The sequence below is a fragment of the Paralichthys olivaceus genome, chromosome 5 (assembly GCF_024713975.1).
Source record: "Paralichthys olivaceus isolate ysfri-2021 chromosome 5, ASM2471397v2, whole genome shotgun sequence".
Classification (NCBI taxonomy): Eukaryota; Metazoa; Chordata; class Actinopteri; order Pleuronectiformes; family Paralichthyidae; genus Paralichthys; species Paralichthys olivaceus.
The window spans coordinates 1292501-1316569 of NC_091097.1; the positions used below are offsets into that span (position 1 = coordinate 1292501).

General features: G+C 46.1%; 1 protein-coding gene across 3 annotated transcripts in view; it reads left to right on the forward strand.

Moving 5' to 3' along the window:
- LOC109641414 (thyroid hormone receptor alpha) overlaps nt 1-24069 on the forward strand; it is a 62532-nt gene that overhangs the window by 30473 nt on the left and 7990 nt on the right. For 2 of the 3 annotated variants that reach the window (XR_011241053.1, XM_069524972.1), the window contains exons 4-10: nt 8559-8768; nt 16597-16658; nt 17636-17757; nt 18347-18494; nt 20756-20961; nt 22493-22639; nt 23535-23793. Coding sequence is in view for 2 of the 3 variants with exons in the window: in XM_069524972.1 (XP_069381073.1) it covers nt 8713-8768; nt 16597-16658; nt 17636-17757; nt 18347-18494; nt 20756-20961; nt 22493-22639; nt 23535-23793 (1000 nt within the window). In the remaining variant the exon portion in view is untranslated. Of the gene's footprint in view, nt 1-8558; nt 8769-13794; nt 14110-16596; nt 16659-17635; nt 17758-18346; nt 18495-20755; nt 20962-22492; nt 22640-23534; nt 23794-24069 lie in introns of those variants that run through there. The other variant, XM_069524973.1, reaches the window with a different exon arrangement.

The window sequence follows — 24069 nt, forward strand, 5'->3', positions numbered from 1 at the left end:
TCGCTCCTTCAAAGAATCAAGTTCCAATGAATTTAACGTGACACTTAAAAACTGCTGAATTTGAGCTGAGACTGAAAAGCTGTGGTGTTCTATTCTGAAGTCTCGTGATCGTTCTGTGTTTCATACAGAAGAACTGTAAATGTCTCCTCCTGAACACGTTACTGTGCCCCCCCACCCACCCACCCACCACTCTCCTTCCTCCCACATAATCGTTTTCACTAAACATTTTTCACACGTCCGTGTTTTTCATCTCGTCGCCTGTGACGGACCTGATCCTCCGTTGTTTGACGGATTCTCTCCATTCTGCAGAAAAGTCGTTTCTCCTGTGGGAGCGGAGCACGTTGAGAGACCGAACGACTCGACTGTTACTCGCCGTGCGTTTTACAGGAGGAACTCTGGTTCTATCCTGAGAAGCAAATATAGATCGATGGCTCCACGTTTGATATGGTTCAGAGTCTTCACCCGCCCGCCCCTGGGCCTGTGGAGACGCCCCCTTTTATATGCAGCTGTTCAGGGTTGATTAGTAGTCTCTCTCTCTCTCTCTCTCTCTCTCTCTCTCTCTCCCCCCCCCCAGTGTCCTTATATATGACATACGTGTCCACTGCTGCTCTCAATCAGAGCAATAAATAGACATGTGAAGACATAAGAGGGCCACTACTGACAATCACAGACAGCGGAGACACAGTAAACACGCTACACGCTAAACACCCGCAACAGGCACGACCACACACACACTCACAGAGAGCAGAGAGAGAATAACATGCTGTGACAAACCCACACAACACAACAAATGGACAAATCTATTTGTTTCAATCGGCAGAAAGCGCACAGAGAGAGAGAGAGAGAGCGAGCGAGAAGTGCTGCAGTGCATGATGGGAGTTCCCTCAGCAGTCTAGGCCGATGGCAGCAGAACTAAGCGAGGGTCCATGGCTCACTGGGCTGTAACTGAAAGCTTTATTATTGTTTTAATGAACCTGAGACGCTGAATAACGTTGCGCGTTGTTTTAAAAACCAGATCTACAATCTTCATTTCTCAGCCTCTGAAGCAGACGGAGAAATGAAAAGTGGAGAATCTCCTGCTCACGTGTTTTTTTTTACCAGGACGCTGCAGGAGAAACTCCAGAGAACATCCGCAGTGACGGACTCTGCAGTTTGTGCACGTTCAGCCCCTCAGAAGAATTGACTGCACGTCTGAAGCAGCTGATGCCTCCACATTACTCTTGTTGATCTTAATTCTCGTTTCGTCCCCTTTATTAAAAGCTGCCGTCGGTTTTTCTAAATTATGACAAACAACTGCAAGAAAGTTCAGATTTGAAACAAAGTCGTTCACATGTCACATTTAAATCTCCTGGGAAATAATTCCTGTACAACATAATGCAGCTTGTTTGTCTCTCTCAGCCTGAATGGCAGCTTATTTCCAATCAACGCTGAGTTTTAGTCCAGAATAAAAAATTCTGACAGGAAAAAAAAGAATCTCACTTAAAGGCCCAGTTACAGACGAGAGAGTCGGCGTCACTCACAAACCTCAGAGGCTGCAGGTGCCGGAGTATTTATCAATCACAAGTCACTGGCTCCTTCGCTTCTCAGAGTTTTAATGGATTTGTTTTCGACGCACTTTGGGAAGAACACACTGGACCGAGGTCCCCACGTTATTATAATGAGAAAATGAGCTGAGCCGGATTGATTCATTGGGAAACTCACAGAGCGGCAGAGACAGAAACACTCTGACAAAGATGAATATTGACTTTTGTTAAATACACTTTATTGATGAACTGGTTCTGTTGACAGCTGGACGTGTTGTTGAGGGATGAAGTGGGACTGAGTGTGAAAGTCGTCTTTTATTGAATTCAGGCCGTTCCAGTGTTTTCCCCTCTGAGGTTTGAGCTTCTGATGTTTGTCATGAGGTCACACAGCATCTCTCTGATTTCACAAGTATCTGGTCAGTACAATTGTACTTCAAGTGCAGTACTTGAGTAACTATACTTCATTGCGTTGCACCAGCCCGGCCTCTTTCTCCTTTCTGTCTCTTGGTACTTTTGCACCTTCACGGAGACGCAGGACATATTCTGATTCCACAGCTGGAGACCGAAGCATCTTGGTGTCCGAGGAGATTAATGTTTCCCTCATAACAGTGAAAATGACGACGTCCTGCAGTTTAGCTGTTTATTTACACCCCCCCCACTCACAGAGGGAGCGACCTTCACAGCTGTCAGCGTGACTTCACGCCGGGCGACCCAACGTATTCAAGTGCTGGTGGACGTGACGCTCGCTGGGAAACATCAGCTCACTTTTTTCTGTCTCCGCAGTTTTGTCGCCTCTTTTTTCAGAATTTTCCGGCAGATTGAGGGTGAAAGGAGAGAAAGCTGAAGTTGAACTGACGCTGAAGCTGGAGAAAGTGACTTTGGGAGTTTTATCGTGTGAGATATTAACAGCTGCATCAACATATTTCACAATCTTGTGCCGGGGCAGTGCACGAGATGCGAAACATCTTCATGTCTTTGCCCACGTTCTCAGATTAGAGCGTCCACACTGTCTGTGAGAGACGAGTCGGGAAGTGACCGTGAAAATGATCTTTCCTTTTTTACTGTGAATTATTTGAAGGACCCGAAGATGCACAGCTTTAAATTCAACCTCAAACCTTAAAACGGACAATGCACATGAGTTAACATGTGCATTTACATCACGTGATGGTAAAAATAAACCATCCCAATAACATGTGTTTGAAAAGTATAATAATTAATAATAGTTCAGTGAAATAACTGCGTGATATATGGATATAACTCCGTTAACACAACTTGAGGAGGAAATCTCCTGTAGTTGCAGCTGAAATAAGATGTTTTCAGCCTGAATGGTTTTCTACCTATAGACGTGCGTGAGATTAAGACGGGGACGGTGGGAAGGAGAAATGAAATGAGATGAGGAGAGGAAGAAAAGGACACCGTCAGGCGGGGAGGTTTGCTCCAGGTTCATTTTTTTCATTCCAACACCCAGAGCATTTCCAGAACGACTTAAAGTGATAATATCAGATATATGTGAGATTGGATTGGCGAGGACCTGAGAGAGGAATTACAGGTCATATATAAGGAAAGGATTAGAAGAGGAAGAGGAGGTCAGGGGGAGGAAGGCCGGGCTGGAGGTTATTAAGTCCATCCAATAACGGAGCAGTCGCAGCTTCTCTCCACCGCCACCTGCGGCGCTGTGTCCTCAGGGTCACGGAGCAGTTTGTCCTCAGCAGGAAAATCTGAAGAAGATTCTGCACGAGACGTTGTGTTGAGTTTACTGACATGTTGTGTTGAGTGAGATGTTGTGTTACGACCCTCGGGGCCATCAGCATCATTTTATCTGAACGCAGTCACACAGCGTCACCTGCCTGATGCTGAACCTCGTCCTGTTCTCGCTCGTCCAGCACTGATGATTGCTCCTGCTTGTTTCCAGCAGCTGGTCAATCATCGCTGCTGCAGCAGCTTCTGCTGGACGAATAACGTCCACAGTGGACGGAGGGACGAGGGGGGGGGGGGTGCAGCCGCTCTGCATATAAACAGGGAGGAGGGGCGAAGGGAAGGTCAGCCATGGCCGACATTCTTGGCTGCCCTCACACTGACTGAGCATGAGGGGGGGGGACGAGGAGGATGGAGACAGAAGGAGAGGTGGAGGATGAGACAGGGAGGGAGAGACGACTGTGGAGCTCTGATCTCACAAGGTCACTCTTCGCTTTTATGTTTGTCTCCGAGTGTGCGTGAGCTCGTTAGCACCATCAATTAAAATGGAAGTGAATCATTTTAATTGTCTAATTAGCTTTGGTTGCTCGTCTCGATGTGATCGTTGAGTTAAGCTGCCGAATGGAAACTGAAGTGATCTCAGGGTTTTCTGAAGAGCTGATGACCAACATTTACAAAAAACCTTGAACCTCTCAAGCCTCTGAAGACTCAAAGTCACACTCACGTGAACTGAGGATGTAAATCGTCGCGTTGTCACCTTCTGAAGTTTCTCCGTGAAGCTGCAGCATCAGTCTGAGATATTTTTATATTCTTTAAATCTGTAGATGAGCCGATCGGTGGAGTTTACTGCATCCGGACGTCTCAGATTAGCATCAGGATCAGGGTCAAGGCCCTGGAACAGCCTGCGTGTGTTTCCTGATAAGCGACGGCTTAAAAAGTAACTTAACACCCGATCCACTCTCACATGTGAAGTCACTTTCAGGCGTCTTCTATTGATCCTGGTTCTGCTTCATATCGTCACAGTGGAAGTTTTTCTCCCTCCTCCTCAGATAAAATCCAGTCAGTCAATAATTGCTCACTTCAGTTCACCTGGTGCAGCAATCAACCGTCTGTGGTGTGGACGTTACGAAGTCCCTGCTTTTCATTTCGTCAGGTAGGAACGACGCTTCGGGTGAAACGTGAGTCGCTGCCGGACGCAGAGTTTCCATTAAAATGCAGATGTTAATTCAATTTACAGAAGAAGAAAAAATTCAAATGAATGGAACTTTCCATTCACTCCTGTCACGTGACGCAGCCTGGAGCCGCTTCTCTTGGATCAACAGCAGCAGAACAGCCAATCAGACGACAGCGCGCGTCGTGATCTCCGTCGCACTTTGTCACATTTTGTTTTTAGTGAATCACAAACATTTCTGCCTCAGTCACGCCTAAAAACTGAAAACATCGTGTACGTGCAGATATTTGAATTGATGCATTCATACACAATGAGGTCACATATGTAACTTGAATGGTCACGTGCATGGATAGATATTGATGCAGAGAGATAATCAAGTAGAAAAGTCTCTGCCAAACACACACACACACACACACACACACACACACACACACACACACACGTACACTGCAAAGTGCACAAACACAAAGATGCAAAGCAGAGGGATAAGTGTGTACGAGCTAACTCATTAGAGAAAACACACTTGTGTGCAGAAACCCACAGACATTGTCACAAAAGTGCACTTGTATATGAGAGATGCACTTGTGAACACACTCTCTCTCTCTCTCTCTCTCTCTCTCTCTCTCTCTCTCTCTCTCTCTCTCTCTCCCCCATCGGTCGGTAATTACGGTCTCTGGCAGAAAAAACACCAGCCATACATAGTCAATGAGAGCAGAGAACACAATGAACACACAGAGCAGATGATTACTGTAAATAAAAGAGTGAAGCGAGTGAAGAGAAGAACGAAGGAAGACATGATGCCTCTGGCTCAGAGTGAAATGGGGGCTGGAAGGAACGAGGGCAGAACTGAAGAGGAGAGAGAGAGAGAGAGAGAGAGAGACGGAGGAAGGGAAGAACAGAGAATTTCCACTTCTGTGTCAGTTTGAAATATTTAATCAGTAAACGTCTTCCAACTGTTTCCACACATGAGCGCAGCCGTTTGGCAGAGGAGGAACTTTTCGTTTGGACAGAGAGTCTGTGGTTGTTCCATCAGGTGAGGACAGAGCAGGGGGGGGGGGGGGGGGGGCGGCTCGAATAAAAAGAGTTGACAGCCGCAATAATTCCACGATGACCTTCAAACACTTTACTGGGACCTTCTGTGTCTGGACCGTCTGGGTTTAAACACCGCGCTTCATCCGCTTGTCTCTTGAATACTTAGAAGCTGACGTCACATGCATACTGTACGTCTGGAATCCTCCCACCGCTTCTAGAGCTCCAACTATTGTCAACATCTTAAATCATCGGCCGACATGACGCGTAGATTCACTGAAGCGTTGAACTGGGTCATGTGTTGGCTTGTTTTGGTTTCCAGGATTAAGTCTGAACTCTGATGCTTGAACCCGACATGTTCTGGGCTCCCGTGGAGCGGCCGAGCGAGCCGTGAACACAGTTGTCACCTGACGATGCTGGTTTGGTGAACCTGTTAACAAACACTCACCTATTTACTGTTGACGCTCTCACACGCAACAGATTCCGAGTGACAGGTGAAAGTTCTGTCGTGAGAGAGAATCTCAGATCTGAGCTGAAACTAAAATGTTTCATTGCTACTTTAAAAGCAAAGTCTCATGTGAACAGTGCGGGAAATAAAATCAGATACTCTCTGACTACATCTGCTGTGACACTGGTGAAAGGTCCAGAACAGGCTTCAGTGGAAGTTTGACTCAAAGTTCAGAGACTGTGTCAACACCGATCCCGAGGACATCTTTAGTTTCAGAGCTCTAAACCATGTGGGAAACAAGTGAAGCACAACTCAAATGTTAAATGATAATCTGATCCGAGAACAGACGTCTCAGACTTTCACTCTTCTAGTAGTCGTAGTAAAACTAAGACGATGCTCAGACGATAAATCTTTTTCCTCCGGTTCCATCGGGATGTTTTTATTTTTGGTTGATTTCTGTAGAACTCACGTTCGTGTTCGTAAAGTCGGAGTTCTCCCTCAGGTCAGATTCTCCACTCCTCAGATCAAACATCACATGTTTGTCTGCAGGTATTTACATGTTCGATTCCGTGCACCGCGTGACCCAGGGCAGGTTAGACGATCAGGCTGGAACTTCACGGCACTCGTTAACTTCTTGCACTGATACAATCATCTAAGCCCAGAACATCCTAATTGTTTTTTCCCCGGCTTGACTCGCTAAGTCCTGCCTCCAGCCCGGCGCAGCCCGCTGATCTGTCAGATCTTGGCCTCGGATATCGTGCAGCGGTGGACGTGCTGCTTCGTTACTTAGCTCAGCCCGGGACACACATCAGCTATATGGACTGTATGCAGTGCTCTCGTTCCAAGGCCACCCATATTTAATCTGCACTCCCTGAACTGTGAGGTAGTCAAATGTCAGCTGCGACATGCTAACCTCCAGATAGCGGCCCGGTCTCTGGGCTCGTGTTTACTTTAGGAGACGCAGAGCAAACTTCACTCGAGTCCTCATTTGAAATGTTTTGTCTTTTTTTTTTTTGTGTCTTTGAGGCAAAAGAAGTCTCGTTTGTTGGAAAATATCAACGACCGCTCTTGTGTTGAACACGTTCGTGCTGAGTTATGGATTCAAAGAGTCCAACGGTGTGTCGTGGTGCTTATGGTGAAATAGTGAGCGATAGAGTGGGAGAGAGTAGAGAGAGGGGGAGAGAGAGGGAGAGAGTAGAGAGAGAGAGAGAGAGAGCTCTGGAGGAGCAGGGTTGAAACCAACAGTCATCTTTGATCACGCTGTGTTTTCTCTCCATCTAATCAGCTTGGACGTCGTCCAAACCCTCCCGACTCGGAGACAGAGTACAGCGTGTGTGTGTGCGTGCGTGTGTGTGTGTGTGTGTGCGTGTGCGTGTGTGTGCGAGATACTTTTATATAATCTCTTCAGTGCTGAGTCCTGTTTCCACACAGACTGGTACAGTATGTCCGAGCGTATGTACTGATCTGTCTGTAGTTGACTGACAGTGCATTGATCTGTGTGTCGTCACTGAGCTCCTCAGCTCCTCCTTCACCTCCCTCAAAGTATTTTTGTTCCGTTTCATGGCCTCGTAAAAGTTTTGCAGATCGAGAAGTTAAACATGAAGGAAAACTAAATGGAGATCGTGTCGCGGGTTTAATTTGAAACCTGCACCTGTCGCTCTCGTCACACGTCGACATCTTTATTTCAGATCTTCTGTTTGTCTGAAGAAAAGGTGCATCCTCCCGTTTACAGTTATCAGCTTTAACTCACAGAATATTTAGCAAACTGAAGTTACTCTTGTTATTTCAATCAGCAAAAACTTTATCTCCAGACAGAAAAAACCTCCACAGGCCAGAAGTGTCCTGGAATATAACTTCAGTTTATATTCTCATTGTTCTAAAGTGTATTGTCTCATTTATTTGTCATATTCTTTGTGTAGAAATCACATCCCAGATCCCCTGTTTTCTTTTCCCTGTGTGTACTTGTGTGTACTTGTGTGTACTTGTGTGTGGCTCCAGTGTCAACGGGCTGTTATTGGTTGAGAAGTGTGTCACAAGGGTTCGAGGTCTGATCTCTCACACTCTGGTGCCATCTAGTGTCGGGACTGGAGAAGTGGAGCTCGGCTCTGTTTCCATCAGGGTCAAGCTCAGGCTGCAGGCGCATCGCAACATAAACAGTTTTAAAACTAATCAGTCAAAATAAACCATCGAAGTCATTCACCCAGAGAAAACGTGAGATATTAAACATGTTCACATCGCAGGCTCAATCGCAAAACAATTTTATTCTAATAAATAAGATATATGATAAATCAATCAGTCTATGAAATGTCCGAATATTCCTCCGAGGTTGAAACGTCTTATTTCATTCGAACTCAGATTCTTGTTTTCACTTCATCGACATTAAAAAGCAACAAATCTTCGTGACGTGTTTTTATTTTTGATTGAGACGATTATATTTAAATGATCACTGTCATTTATACCTTTACTTTTCTACTGATTGACAGTTCAATCGACTAATCCGCCCTCGTGCAAAAACTGTGTTGACTTGGCCGAATACTGCGGAGCATCAACTGGAACATTTTACAATCGTCTGCTTTTACGAAGAAATGTCAGATTTTAACGGATAAATGTTATTGACACTGTGTGTGTGTGTGCGTGTGTGTGCGTGTGTGTGCGTGTGTGTGCGTGTGCGTGTCTTCTCTCTCCCCTCCAGCTTTGTATTGCTTCCTCTGACGTCCCGCCCACCATGCTCCCCCTAGATTCTCACGTGTCCATTGAAGGCGCCGGCGGCGAATGCTGAGCAGGCTGGCCGAGTTGGGGTCCGCCTCATTGTCCTGTGATTGGCCGCTGGACGGTACTGAGGCAGAATGGAGCCAATGTCCAACAAGCAGGATAGCAACTCGTCAGAGGGGGACGAGAAAGGGTGAGACGGGGGGGGGGGGGGGGGGGGGGGTTTGTTTGTGGGCTGAATGGAATGTGATGGATTGTCCTGCCCCTCTCTCTCTCTCTCTCTGTCTGTCTCTCTCTCTCTCTCTGTCTGTCTGTCTGTCTGTCTCTCTCTCTCTGTCTCTCTCTCTGTCTGTCTGTCTGTCTGTGTGTGTGTGTGTGTTTTCATCAAAGCACAGACGAGCGGTGCTTTGACAGAAGTGACAGATGAGAAAGTAGCCGCAGGCTTTGATGGACAGACGGATAGAAGAAAGATGGAGAGATGCACATGACCGAACATTCTTTTCTTTTCTTTCTCACATTCCAAACACGAGCTCGTTTCACGAGTGTGCGGACGAATGTCGATGCTTCAGCGATAGAGACGAGCGGAGAACGAGAAGAGGAGTGTTTCTGCCGGATAAGCTTCATATAAATAAATCAATGGAGGGATGTTAGATGGATGGAGCGATGGGGGAGGAGTAGACAGGGGGGGGGGAGTGTATTTTTTGGGAGAGGTAAAAGGGAGTTAGGACATTCTGTCACGCTGCCATCTGTGCCGCACGTGGAGTCACACACACACACACACACATATAAACTAACATTCTGAGTTCTGAAGTGATGAAGTTTAATCCCCACAGTCGTCGTCGTTGCAGTAAATGCTGATTTCCAGGAGATGGTGTCAAAGAATTCAGAACGCGATCGTTGCTGTTGTTGCTTTTCCACGTTTGTGAACACACGTCGGGTTGTCGAGTGGTTGTGAGTGTCGCTGCTCGGGCCGCAATCGTGTTGTGTTGAAAAAAAAAAAAAAAAAAAGCCACTTCTCTTCGGTGAGTCGGAACAAATGTCAAATATTCAGAGATTAAAACTTTTGCTGTCGTCGGGCCGGAGCTTGAGCCGACGTGCACAGTCATGCACCATAACGCACCGTCATGTATTGATGTGAATGACCTTCAGATTCACCATCACGCTGCTGTCGTGTGCGATGTTACACAACACAACACAACACAACACAACACAACACAAGTAGCATCTACCTGTGGAGATAACTGAGCTTTGACAGAAGCCCATTCTCTCTGAGTGTGTGTGATGTGTGTGAGCAGATCTGTGTGTACTATTTAACATGTATATAAACATGTGTGTGTGTGTGTGTGTGTGTGTGTGTGTGTGTGTGTGGATTAGTGCACAGAGCTGGATTAGGAGCAGTGAGGGCAGATGGAGCCGCAGAAAGCAGAGGACAGCTCAGGACGCCTCAATATGTGACATCAACAGGGGATTGTCGCTTTGTGTTTGTGCGCATGTGCGTGTGTGTTTCTCACACAGTGTGTCATTGACCACGCACGTGTTCTTGTGAGCGCTGCCTCATGCCCTGACCCCTCCCCTTTATGATTTCTGAGTCACAGAGCATTCTGGGTAAACACACACACACACACACGCTCGCAGTGATGTTGCAAAGCTTCGAGTAGCCTGGAGAAGGTGAAACTAAAATAGAAACTGGCGTCTGCGTGCACGCTCGTGTGTGTGTGTGTGTGTGTTTCCTTATTTACCATGATGTTACGGTTCAGGTGTGTTATCCGTTGCTCCGAGCAGCTGAACACTTCCTGTTCCAGATCATCGTAGAACGTCTACACGGGGAGAATTGCACGTCTGTCTGATAATGAACGTAAACCCGTCAACGAGAAGATCACGTTCAAAGAAACTGCTGCGTGGCTGAAGTCGGGCTTCATCCCTCCTCCGCTCGTTTGTAAAAGCTGCTGCTGCCTCTCGGTGAAGCCTCGTCCCCAGGCGACCTCCCTGCGCTCGTACACTGAGTTTATAAGCTGCAGCAGCACAACATCAGCTGCTTATTCATTCACAAGCCTCTCAGCCATTGTGATGTGTGCATGGGAGACGGTGACGGAGCGGTATCTTCAGCCGCGTGAGAATCGAACCGCGTTGAACGGTTTCCCCGATGTTTGTCAGACGACAGTTCAGCAGCGAGAGTCGTCACAGGCCGAGTCGTGGGTTTTCAAAGTTATTTAAAAACTTGGTGCCGATTTAGTTTGAATCTTTCCTGGAAAAATTAAGTTTGAGTCACTTGACTTTTCTCGGTGAATGTTTGAATGGTTGCGTCCTCGAGGATTCTGGCGGTGCAGCTTCCCCTTTGTGTGTCCGTGTCACTTTGTTCCGCAGCCGCACAAACTGACTCGTCTGATTAATCCTGTTAATGTTTCCAAACTCGACTGTCTGAACAGAATCACGCTGTCTAATCGGATCTCATACAGTCGCTCCGGATAATCTATCAGCTACCTGTGGTGTCTACTGACGCTCGAGTCACATTCTGGAAAATCGAAATGAAATCCTTGTTACAGGAGGTGTAACCATACACTTCATTATAACTAACTTTAATTAAAAAGAAAACATCTTTCTATCAAGAACCAACCGATCAGCTCATGTGATCTGGTTCTGTTGTTCTGCTCGTCCACGTTCTCCTCCAACCTCGGTCAGACCGAGCAGGCGTGTCCTTCATCGCGGTACAGAGAGCGTTTCAGTGGCTCGGTGCGTAGAGGAGGTTTCCAGAACCTGTCGTGGGATCGACACCGAAGAGCCGAGGTCACAGCTGCGGATCTGTGATCCGAGGCAGGAAGTCGGGCTCCGGCCAACAGAACACCAGGATTTGTTCCGGCTGCAGTTTCCTCCACTTTCCTCTGCTGATGTCATGAGCAGCGGTTTTTATTTTCAAACTTTGGAGAAGGTTCCCCAGATGTTGCTTCATACAGCTGTTAGTCCGCGTGACGGGTTTCCCACATGTTGCATCGCGGGTCCAAAAGTCTGAGACCATTCTCCCACTCGATGTGAATATGCTCAAATTCCTGCTCGATACTTAATCATGTATAATAACAAACATGTAACATAATACTTTGTAACATTAATATAACATAATACTATGTAACATAAATATAACATAATACTATGTAACATAAATATAACATAATACTATGTAACATTAATATAACATAATACTTTGTAACATTAATATAACATAATACTATGTAACATAAATATAACATAATACTATGTAACATTAATATAACATAATACTTTGTAACATAAATATAACATAATACTAGTACAATTAAATAAACCAACGTAAAAGTAAAAATACCACATTAACTTTTCTACTTGAGTGAAAGTGAAGAAGTACTCTGAAATGATATAAAAATAATGCTTTGTAAAAATGTCATGGAGTAGAAAGTACTCATCACACTAGTACTGGTTGTATAAAAACATTTTTATCCATTTAACCTTCAGGAAATAACTCTCTGGACCCCGGCACAGTGACATAACACTCTGTGTGTGTGTACTTGTACTTTTATTTTAGTGAGCAGCGTAAACAGAGTGGGCACATCCTCACTTTTTCAAAGGCTCGTTTGAGGATTTGGTTTTAAGGTTAGAATCAGGTTTAGTTCAGGGTCAGGGATTAGGGAATCAATTATTCCAATGAGTGTCGTCACGGAGACAGAAGTACACATACGTGCCTGAGTCCCCTCTGCAATGATCACAGAGGTCAGACGCCCGATGACCAATCGTTTCCTGCGCTGGAGACGCTGACACTCGTGACGGCTTTTACAGGATCTGCTGAGTCACTCCTGACGTGAAAATCTACAAGTAAAAGCTGCACGTCGGCTCCCTCTTCGCCCCCCTTCGCTTCCCGACACACAGCTGACGTGGTGCCGTTTACCTCGGGGTGTTTCTAAAAGTGTCGGTGCTCGCTTGAGCTCTGACAAAAAGGTGACACCGTCAGTAAAGTGGAAGAGACGTGAGCAGAAGTGACGGGAGGAGAGGGAACTGAACAGAGAACAAGGTCGAGATGAAGACGAGGTTTAACATCAGTCGGTGGAAGCGACACCTTCGTTGACTAAACCCACAGGAAACACGAATCCTTCAGGAGGATTTCTTTTCTCATATATACGATATTTATGATACATATTTATTAAAATTGCATTCTGACTGATCTATAAACCAAAGTAGAGAAGAGCAATGAGCAGATAAGACGTTAGCGCTCTCACATGAAGCCCCTCTGGAGAATGTCAGGAGATGTTCTGAAGATCACAGCAGCTCTTTTCTCCAACCATCTTCACCCATCGTCTGTTTCCCCGACACTAACTCCATCACTTCAACAGGAGGCTTCGCTCAGAGCGCCTCCTGATCTATATTTAGCTGCTGTCAGTGAAACCCAATATTTCCTGCTGAGGTATTTCCCGTTACTTAAAGTTTTTTAAACCAACACTGTAGCTTGACGCTCACAAAGAAGAAGCGACTGCGAATGGTTCCTCTGTTCTTCTCGTCTCGATGTTTTCCATTACTCTGCCTCCTCCAGCGATCGTGCCGTTACTGGAGTCATTTTACTTTTGAAGCTTAAAAAGCTGCGGAGCCCGACAGTTTCCTTTCAGGTGGTTTTGTATCCAGCTGTAACTGCGGCCTTCACAACAAGTGGTTATTATTACACTCGGAGCAAAGAGAGATCACAGACGAGTCTAATTCAATTGATGAGCTCCCTCGAATCTCTGTGTCCTCAGAAGACTCCTCTCAGCTGCACTGACGAGGCCGCGTCAGGCCGCCGTTATGTAATCAAGTCAGCATTAGAGCTTAAGTGAGTTTGGATGCAGAGCGGCAACGTGTTTCTGTCTGTTGTTGTTTGGTTTTCTCCTGTGGGACAAAACAAAAGAGAGGGAGACAGAAGAAAGGTGGAGGCGCAGAGGGACGCGTGGCAGGACGTCAAAGAATGAAGGTATCAGCAGAGGTGACGGAGGGAGACGAGAGGAGCGAGAGAGTTCAGGAGATGAAAGACGAAGCAAACATAGTGAGAGAGCGAGTGTGGTTGAACGAGGTGGACGAGATGAGGAGCTGTAGTGTGATGACGGAGAGCATGCCCCCGTGGTAGACTACACACAGACAGGGAGGGAGACGGGGGAGGCTGGACCTGAGGGAGAGAAAGAGGGAGGGAGGGAGGGAGGGAGGAGGATGATAAACAGGGAGCTGTTCCTCCCAGCAGCCAGTCTGAGAGTTTCCTCTGACAGCTCAGCTGATAGACTTCACTCAGACTGACCTGAGCAGGGAGCTGTGGCGCTGCCGGGGACTGAAGCCGCTCCTCTCAGAGGCTCCCAGAGAAACTAACGCCCCGTCGGCCACAATCCTCCGCAGCTGAAGTGGAACTATTGTTGCCACATTGAGGATTTCACGTGAACTAGGTGGGACACATGCACTGACTCAGCTGCTGCCGCTGCCTGACGCGTCTTTTCTTCTGGATTTTCCTGCAAAGGCAGCATCATGCATATCTTACAGCCGTACTGCATCAACAGGTTGGTGTGTGTGTGTGTGCGTGTGCGTCTGTTTCTGTTCACATGCATTGACGGTGGGTGTGTGCCGTGAGTCCAGGCACCACATGTTCACATCAGGGGAGGGGAGGCTGGTTCCCTGTCATCAGATGTATTTATATGTTTCCTGTTCAGAACCGTTAATCAGAGATTATCACATTATCTTTCATCCAATAAAATATCGGGACTTATTTGATAAAACAAATAATCCAGTTATTCACATGATTCTTTGTATGAAGCTAATTTGTTGTGTCTTTTCTCTGCTAACGTCATTAAGAGGGAAAGTCCCTGGAAGTATCTGCTCACTGATGATAAACCAACTGTAACAATGGACGTTTTCCAAGTGTTTGTTAGAGCCCGACCCAGCGAGGGGCTGATACCGATATTATCTTCTCGAGAAAGAAATGTAGTTAAAGTTGATATTAAACAATTTAACCATAAACTTTAAAGATATTCTTCGTAAAATATAAAAACATAAATACACATCATTCCTCTGTGAAATACAAGTTTTCATTTCGGCACTAATCAGAAAATATAAACACAGATACGTCACCATGTTTGGAGAAGAAGTCCGAAATGTGAAAGCTGATATCGGCGATAATATCGTCAAACAGATAAATTGATCAGGTCGTGTTTGTTCAGGTTGAAGTTTGATTGGCTGGTTCAACATCTCCAGACCTGTGCATGAATAAATGTGTGAGAAACATGTGCACTGAACGTGAGTGTCTGTCCGTTCACGAGACATCGACTCATTATGCTCACGTTGCTTGATGAGCTCGCTGCGGCTGATCAACTCTGACAAAGATAACTCGAGACGTTATTCCACCGAGTTGTGTCGAGAAAAAACTGCTTCTGTCAACATCGGCGTGAAATCGAGGAGCCGATGATCAGGATTCTTGTGTACGTGACAAACTCGACTTCACAGGGATGAAAAAGATGCCGATGGAATGAGCTGCATGTTTGAAAGCTTGAAAAACTGACGTTGTGTTTCCAGGTTGTTCTGGTGTCGACAGTTTTCATCGTCTCTCATCGAAAGAATCATTTCATTCGATGTGTTTGTGTTAATGAACGACTTTAACCTGTGATGTGATGATGTAGAAGCTCCACAAATCATCATCGACACGAGAACCTTCAAATCCTTTCTGGAAGCTCGGGTTTGTTTTTAGCTGCAGTTGTGTTCGAGCATGTTTGTGTCTGTTAGAAGCTCAACACACGCGGCTCTCAGACCAGCGGAGACGGTTTCCCGCCGTGTTGCTGTCTGACCACACCGCAATAAAATTAATACGTTAGCTCAAGCGTGAAGAGCCGCAAGAACCCAGAGACATGTCAGAGGATTTTCCCCCCCCGTTTTTTTAGTTGGAAGAGGAAAGTAGATTTGACAGCCAGCGAGACGGAGGGGAGGGGAGGGGAGGGGTGTTACCTAATACTGCTGATGGAAGTTTAGAGAGGAGAGGAAGAGGAGAGGAAGAGGGGAGGGGAGAGAATGAGGAGAGGAGGGGAGAGAAGAGGAGAGGAAGAGGATGGGGGAGAGGAGAGGAAGAGGGGAGGGGAGAGAGGAGAGGAGGTGGGGAGATGAGAGGAAGAGAGACAAGAGAGGAGAGGAAGAGGGTAGGAAAGGAAGGGAGTGGAAGAGGAGAGGAGAGGAAGAGGGTATGAGAGGAAGGGGAGACAAGAGAGGAAGTGGGAGATTAGACAAAGGAAATAGGAAACGAGAGGAAAGACAAGAAGAGAGGAAGAAACAGAAGAGAAGAGACGAGAGAGGAAGAGGTGAAGACAGATGAAGAGATGGAGAGAGAGAGAGGAGAGGAGAGGAGAGGAGAGATGAAACAGACAGACATGGGGGAGATATTTAATCCAAATCTGCTGCCAGAGTGAGAAAAGAGGAAGGATAGAGAATCAAACGGAGGGATGGAGGTGTGTGAGAGACGAGGGACGGAATTATATATAATCTAGTGTGTGTGTGTGTGTGTGTGTGTGTGTGTGTGTGTGTGTGTGTGTGTTCAATGCTTCCTAACTTGTCTCCTTGAGGAGAGGAGACACAGAACCATCCTTCATGAAAAGAAAAGACAAAATGCCCACAATTCATTTCAGTATCATCAGTGGAACTTCAAACAAATATAAATATCATCATCAGAACGAAATACAAATATCAAAGTATTTTTAATTTCCTATTTGCAGAAGGCAGCATTTATATATATATATATATATATATCATTTATATATATATATATATATATATATATATGTGTGTATGTATATACACTCACGTATATTCCTCACGTTCTTATATTATTTGAACTTTATTAATGGAATCATGAATTGAATATGTTTTGGATCATTTCATCTCCTCGTGTTCTGGGAGATGTCGTTTTTTTTTTTTATTCTGTCTCTTGTTGATTAAACTTCTCGACTTATTCATTTAAAAAATCTCTTTCTTCTTCTGCCTCCCCCTCCCCCCCCCCTGCCTCGCAGGTGGCCAGATGTGCCAAAGAGAAAGAGGAAGAACAGCCAGTGTTCGATGAAGAGCATGTCTGGTAAGGACTCATCATCTCTGCCGTCGCCTCCCTGTGTTCTTGTCGCCTCCAAACAAACGAGTGAGCCCAGTTGCAGACGTGTTTCTGAACAGAGGCTCAGTCGCAGCCGACGCGCTGGAGGATTTGTTCAGCCGAGCCCGTCTCGCTGCCTCCAGCTCCCCTGGGCTCCGAGTGCTTTCCTGGGAGTCTTATTATTATGATAAGCTCCTCCTCAACATCTCATATCTTCCCTCAGGGCTTTGTTGAAAACAAATTAGCTCACCCAGGTGACCGGAGCCGGAGAGCAGGACCCGACTCGTCCATTTGCTTCCAACATGAAAGTTAATTCAGGACATGTTTTCTTTTTTTTTTTTTCACAGAATAGAACTTTATTGTCCAGTGAAAGTAGATAAGTGGCTCATCAATTAACCATCTTACATAATTAACGATCATGACTCAGTGATCGTGTTGTGTTCTGGGATTGAGTCATGTGTGTGTGCGTGTGTGTCACGAAAGATTCACATGCGCAACAACAACAACATCTCACAAAGTCGGGGAAATGAAATACTGAATTCAGTGTTGTAGTGGGGGGGGGGGTACGCACAAACTTTTCACTCTGCAGAGAAATAAATAAGCAGATGAAAAGTCCTGATGAATGATAAATACATAAATAGAGTATCTATACATAAATATAAGTACCTCAGTCCGACATGTGTTCCATCCTGTATCACAGTCTCTTGGGGCCCAATGCACAGGAGCTTCTTTGAGGACCCTGTGATAACATTCAGCCCCTCTCCTCCTCCTCCTCCTTCATCCTCTGCTCCTCCTCATCACCGCCACTCTTCCTCATCTCAATCCTCCCTCTCCTCCTTCCTCCCTTCACCTTCCGTCGGGGGGGAACGTTCCTCACTTGCCCCCTCGTCGTTCACCCTCCTCTCACTCCGCCCTGTCCTCCTCTTCAACCTCCTCCTCCTCCTCCTCCTCCTCCTCTCCTATAGCTCTTAGCGTCTCTGTTCCAGGGTACATCCCCAGCTACCTGGAGAAGGACGAGCCATGTGTGGTGTGCGGGGACAAGGCGACTGGCTACCACTACCGCTGCATCACCTGCGAGGGATGCAAGGTACATGGACGATCACAGACTTCAAGGATTTTTAACACTAATGAATCTTTTCCATGTCGAATAAACACAACAACACAAAACGAGTAGATACAGAACACGACTGTGCTTTATTTTGTGACGTCACTCGTTGTTTTTATCCACAAAAATCAAAGCACAAGCAGTTTATATTTGAGTGCAAGCGCAGGGTGTTGAGTGAAAACAATCTAGAATGTACATGGTTTATTAGACCGGTGTTATATTGACGATCGATTGAGTGATCGATAAGCACAAAGTTTTTTCTGTCTTTCTGTTCTTAATATTTCTCTGCTGCTCTGTCTCAGTCTCGTGTAAAAGTTATTTCTGAGACGTTCAGTCATGCCACCGCTTCATTACTTAACCATTCTTGTTAAGCAGGACCCTGCCATGCGATCACCAGCCTGCCATGTGATGCGCCGCGTCTCATTCACTTGTTTTGCAACTAAAAACACACAAGAACATTTCATTGGTGGATTTAATTTTGAGGTTACGGTGAATTTAAAATTTCACCTCCGTCACTGAATGGCCCTCTTCTCTTCTTTCTCTTCCTCCCGTCCTCCCTCCCTCTCTCCAGGGTTTCTTCCGCAGAACCATCCAGAAAAACCTCCACCCATCTTACTCCTGTAAATATGAAGGCTGCTGCATTATTGACAAGATCACCCGCAACCAGTGTCAGCTGTGCCGCTTCAAGAAGTGCATCTCTGTGGGCATGGCCATGGACTGTGAGTTCATTTACCGTCATGTACTCTCACCACTACTCGAGTATTTACACAGGGAGTAATCAGGTTGGAGTATGAATACGCTGGCTGGTCATAAATCCTGCCTCCTCCATGTTAACAGACGGGACATCTATTTTTCTCTAAGATGGTTCCTGTCATTTCAAGTGGTTTTGGTAGTTCTGAATCCCGCTGAGGAGGATTGTCCTGCAGCGTTAGCGGGACATCATAGCGTCAAATGAAATGTCTTGACAACCGTTGGACGATTTTGTCACACTTTGTGTTTTGTGTTTGTCGGCTAATATTAGCATGCTGATATCTTAATCTCACAGAAAGAAAAAAAAAAACGCCTTTGGATACGTCTGATGTCCGCGATACTCGATTTTTAGAAACGAAGACGCCGACGCTCAGAGCGTCTTGTTGATCCGGTCACAATGTACCCCTCGCTGATTCGTCAGGCTCCTGTCATATGACCCCCTCGGCTACCAGCGTACAACACAACGTGTTGAATGGATCACAAGCGTAACTGACCCTGTTGTCTTTGCTTTTACAATGATGCAACCTTTTACACGCGGAGAAGACGAGAGGTCGCTGGAGCGCCCTGCGACGATTCCCCTGTCCGTTGGGAGGCGCCGGCCTTCCTGCCTACAACGGTTCATATGGTTCAAACTGATACGGAGCCCTTTAATTTCTAACCCTGACTCTTATCATGATACTGACATTAACGTTGCAGAACCTACACACACATCGCAGCTGCTCAAGTGGCTTTAGAGCTTTTATTTCTATTTCTATGTAAAAAAAAACAAAAAAAAACCACACAGGTCCCGTGACTGTTTACAAGAAAAGTATTTGCTTTAAAATCTGAGCAGCTTCTGTAGCAGATGTTACGAAGCCGAGTGCTTAGTTGGTAGAAACAAAGCATTAACTGTCAGAGCGGTGAGCACGGGGAGTACGTGACACATTTGTCTGTGGTCGGTCTGTTCACGGATTCCTGCTCTGCCTCGAGGGGGCTCACTGGTTAGAGATGAAGCGCAGAGCACACGCTCACATACCGACATTATCTCATTACATGTTGGATATTAATTTAGCTGGACATCTGCTCTGCTGGATAAAGGAAACTGTTTCTTCTCCTCTGGACATTTTGATGAAAACACAAACACACAACATCTGGGCTTCACTTCCAGCTCTTTCAGTTGTTGTGTTGCTTAAATTTGATTAAGTGAAGCGGCAGCGCTCCTTTAACTTTCTGTGTTGTTCGTTAATGTGGAGTTCTGCTCATGAATACACTGATAAGTGCAACGCACACACTCTCAACAGTCCTGTCTCATGCACCGACACTGATTTCCTGGAGACTCTTAACCTGAACCCGAACCTTAACCAAAGCCTAACCCAAAGTTTACCTTAACTTTAATCTTAACCTAAACCAAACCTAAATTTAAACCTAACTTAATGCAAACCTAGATCTACCCTAACCTAAACTTAACCTACCACCCCCCCACACAGAATGATAACTTACCCAGATCTCCTTGCAGCAGGAACAATAACAACATATGCAACAGGAAGTCTCAGTACGCAGCCTCGGGCGCAGCTTTTATGAACCCGCTCACAGTTGACGGCTCCACGCGGCTCAGCAAAGATCTTTTTCATCCGTCTGGCATTCAGTGTTCATCTGACACTTCTGACACCGTCTCTCGATATTCCACTTAATATGTTTTGAAGGTCGTCCGCCTTCAGTTCTGAGAATCTTAAGAATCGAGTAACTTTCACTCTCAGAGCCGTCTGCTCTTTTGGTTTTCACGCCAGAGTCTAGGAGTCACATGTTCCGTCCACGTTTGTGCAGCGGCACGTTCTGTGAGGTTACATGGGCGCAGAGCGGCGTGATGACAAGGCGGAGCACTGTGGTTAAAAGCCCTCACTGAATAAGTCATCCAGTCACAATGCATAAATGACTGATAGCTTTGTCTGTTCAGGTTCGGAACTCGGGCCGAGAAGGACACGGAAAACAAAACCTGCCGATAGGAGTCATTATTATATTATTTATAATTAAGAGTCTGTCGCCAGGAGATCTGGTGCAGAGATATCAAGAGGTTACAGATGAGGAAAACTAGAAACTGTTATTCAAATAGATCAGAAGTGGGAGGAAGCACAACTATTAAGATGTTTGGTGAAGAAAAAGTTTCAATAATTCAAGAAAGTTTCCAGAGCGTCAATGAAAGAAGATTAAACACGTGATTTAACAGGTGAGTGTTTTCTCTCCCGTGTGCCAGTGGTGCTGGACGATTCCAAGCGCGTGGCCAAGCGGCGTCTGATCGAGGAGAACCGAGAGAAAAGGAAGCGGGAGGAGATGGTGCGGACGCTGCAGATACGACCGGAGCCCGACACGGCGGAGTGGGAGCTGATCAGGATGGCGACCGACGCCCATCGGCACACCAACGCCCAGGGATCCAGCTGGAAACAGAAGCGCAAGTTCCTGGTGAGTTTTCAGCTTTTGAGGACGGAGCGTCGTCCTGCAAGAGAAATAATCATACATGTTCGAGTCGGGGGCGGAGAGCACGTGTTTTCATCAACATTGACCTCTCACCACAAACTCCCCCATCTTTCTTCTTTCTGCGTTGACGTCTTCCTCGACTCGCTCGCACTGAATCCTCCGGAGCGTCTCCGCCTGTTTTTCATACGTTCAGAGTTCTCACGTACTCTGGAGACTGTCAGCAGATTACCCAGAGTTCAGTGCAGCTCTGAAAACTAAGCTCCACACTCTCCACGATCGGTCCTGTGAAGAGAACGCCCTCTGGCTCGTCCATGAAAACATGAAAACATTTAAAAGTAATGAACGATGTCATATTTTCATTTCCAGGCGTCTCGATCTTGTCGGATCTGTCGTTCTGATCTAAATTAATTACTCGCAGTGTCCGCGCTCTCTTTCTCTTCTTTTATGTTGCTCGTTATTCCAAAGAGTTCGTCCCACACGAAGCTGAAAGTTGTTTCCACTTCGAAAATCAAGCTGCGGCATGAAAGAGAGCGAGTTCTTTTCATTTTCCAATGAAAACAGTTTTGACAGCGCTCCTTTTCATCGGCAGCTCGCTCTGTGGAGCCGCACGTGACCGCGGCCACGGGCAGATACACGTGTCGGCGGTTACCTTGAGACAGAGGTCACATGACTGTTACCAGGCAACTGTTTTCATGAAGGCAGTAAATATATTCGAATACAGTTTGTTTTTTTAAAAGTTCTGCTAAAAAATCGCCGTGGTGACTCCAAGGTGAGCGGAGACGAGAACATGGGACAGAGTCGTCCCATGTTGCAGCGACTCCACTGGATTCTGCAGAATCAACTTTTAAATACTTTCAAAATTAAAATGACTTCACTGTCAACAACAGAACAGAGATTATCCAAAAAGTTCCTGCAAGACACCAGAGACTTTCATGACGGCAACCGGCAAAGTTCAGTTCTCGTCCAAAGTTGTTTTATACATTTTTGTATTCCGTGAAGTTTCCCGTCTTTTATCGTATTCGACATTTTTCCCTGTTATTAAAAAAAAAACTCTCGCCGCCCGAAGCCGTTTCCTTGTCGTCTGTAGCTTTTTCAATTTGCCCTTTTGTCAGAGCAGGACAGGGATCAGCTGCGCGGCTCTAAGTGGAAACCTCTGCAATGTTGGCATCGTTCTCACAGATAATCAGATAACATCTGACCTCAGGCCTGTCGCTGCTAAATGCTTTTCACTTTCTCATCCTGCCTGTGTCTGATCACTCCGAGTACATTGATGTTATCAGCGGAGCTTAAAAAACAAAGACCTGCATTCATATTGACGCTCAACTCATTTGTCAAGTTCTGCGTCACGGCTCATCTAATAATTCAGGAATTCCTCTAATACGCCGGCCGGCTGTGTACTTCTCTGTCCACTGTCTTTCACAGACGAGTCTACAAATAGAAAACATCTACATATTTAGATTTAGATATATTTATATTCTACAAAGTCAAAATTCAACACGTGATTTGTTTTCTCTAGTCGGATGATATCGGTCAGGGTCCTATGGTTCCCACCTCCGATGGTGACAAAGTGGACTTGGAAGCCTTCAGCGAGTTCACCAAGATCATGACACCCGCCATAACACGCGTGGTCGACTTCGCCAAGAAACTGCCCATGTTCTCAGAGGTAGGTTCTGTGTGTGTGTGTGTGTGTCCGTGTGTGTGTGTGTGTGTGTGTGTGTATCTTAAAATGTGAATTAACCGACGACCAGCGCTCTGCAGCAGTCGGTGGGGGCGTGGCTTAACAGACCGACGGAGCTCAGCGTGGCTTCCTCGACAGCTTCAGATCGTCTCGATGACTTCACTGTGGTTTTCTTATCGGGTTGACGCACAGACTTCCTCGTGTCTGATCTCCGTCGTGACAACAACGCTCGTGGAATCATTTCCTCCTGAGTGATTTGTCTTCAGAGTAAAAGCACAACGTTTGTTTGGTTTGCTGCAGTTACTTTACATGGAGCTGAACTACAGAGGTTTTAGTTTAGAAGATGAACTCTGCTCTCTCTCCCAAGCTTGAAGTCGATAAGATGATGTGCGTTCTGACGGACAGACGCTTGTGTAACTAGTCTCATGAACCCTTTTAACCAACGAACAAGAAACCCAGGTCTCTCTCCCTCTCCCTCCCTCTCCCTCCCTCTCTGTCTCTCTCTCTGTCTCTGGACGATATGATGACTCACCACTCTCTGATGTAGCTCGGCTCTCGACACTAACAGTCTCAGAGCGAGCGTGTGCGTCTGCAGCCTCCATGTATATTGTAGAGGCCGTCGGGTTACGTAAAGTGGAGCAGGCGACTTGTTGTGAACAGAAAATGATTTGAAGCACAGCGACAGAGTTTGAAAGGGAAGCTGAGATATCACATTTTATTATACATTGCAAAGGTGAAGTAGGTTTGTAAGAGTGAGGCAGACGAAGCTTGTCCCTTCAAATCAGAAGCAGTGAGGAAATAGTCGTTTTGTAAAAGCTCTTTTCAGAGATAAAGATTCTTCTTGTTATTTCACCTCCCGTGTTGTTGCGTCCTCTCCCAGCTGCCTTGTGAAGACCAGATCATCTTGCTGAAGGGCTGCTGCATGGAGATCATGTCGCTGCGCGCCGCCGTACGCTACGACCCAGACAGCGAGACGCTGACGCTAAACGGCGAGATGGCGGTGAAGCGCGAACAGCTGAAGAACGGCGGACTGGGCGTGGTGTCGGACGCCATCTTTGATCTGGGCAAGAGCTTGGCTCAGTTCAACCTGGACGACACGGAGGTGGCGCTGATGCAGGCCGTGCTGCTCATGAGCTCAGGTGAGGAGTCAGTCATGTTATCACAACGATGCATGATCGTCTCACTTCTGGTGTCATGAGGTCTGTTTCTCTCCTCACGTGTTTTACGGCTGAATTTTCTTCTCTCTTGAATAAAAGATGACGTCGAAATCTGAGTAAAATATTCAACTTACACATGAATAATACAAACACTGAAGTCTTTGCTGCTGAACTTGAATTCACTTCTTACCTTTACACATAATTTGGCTTTGTGTTCAGCTCTTACAAAATCTGCTCACATTTTGGACTGAGCAGTGT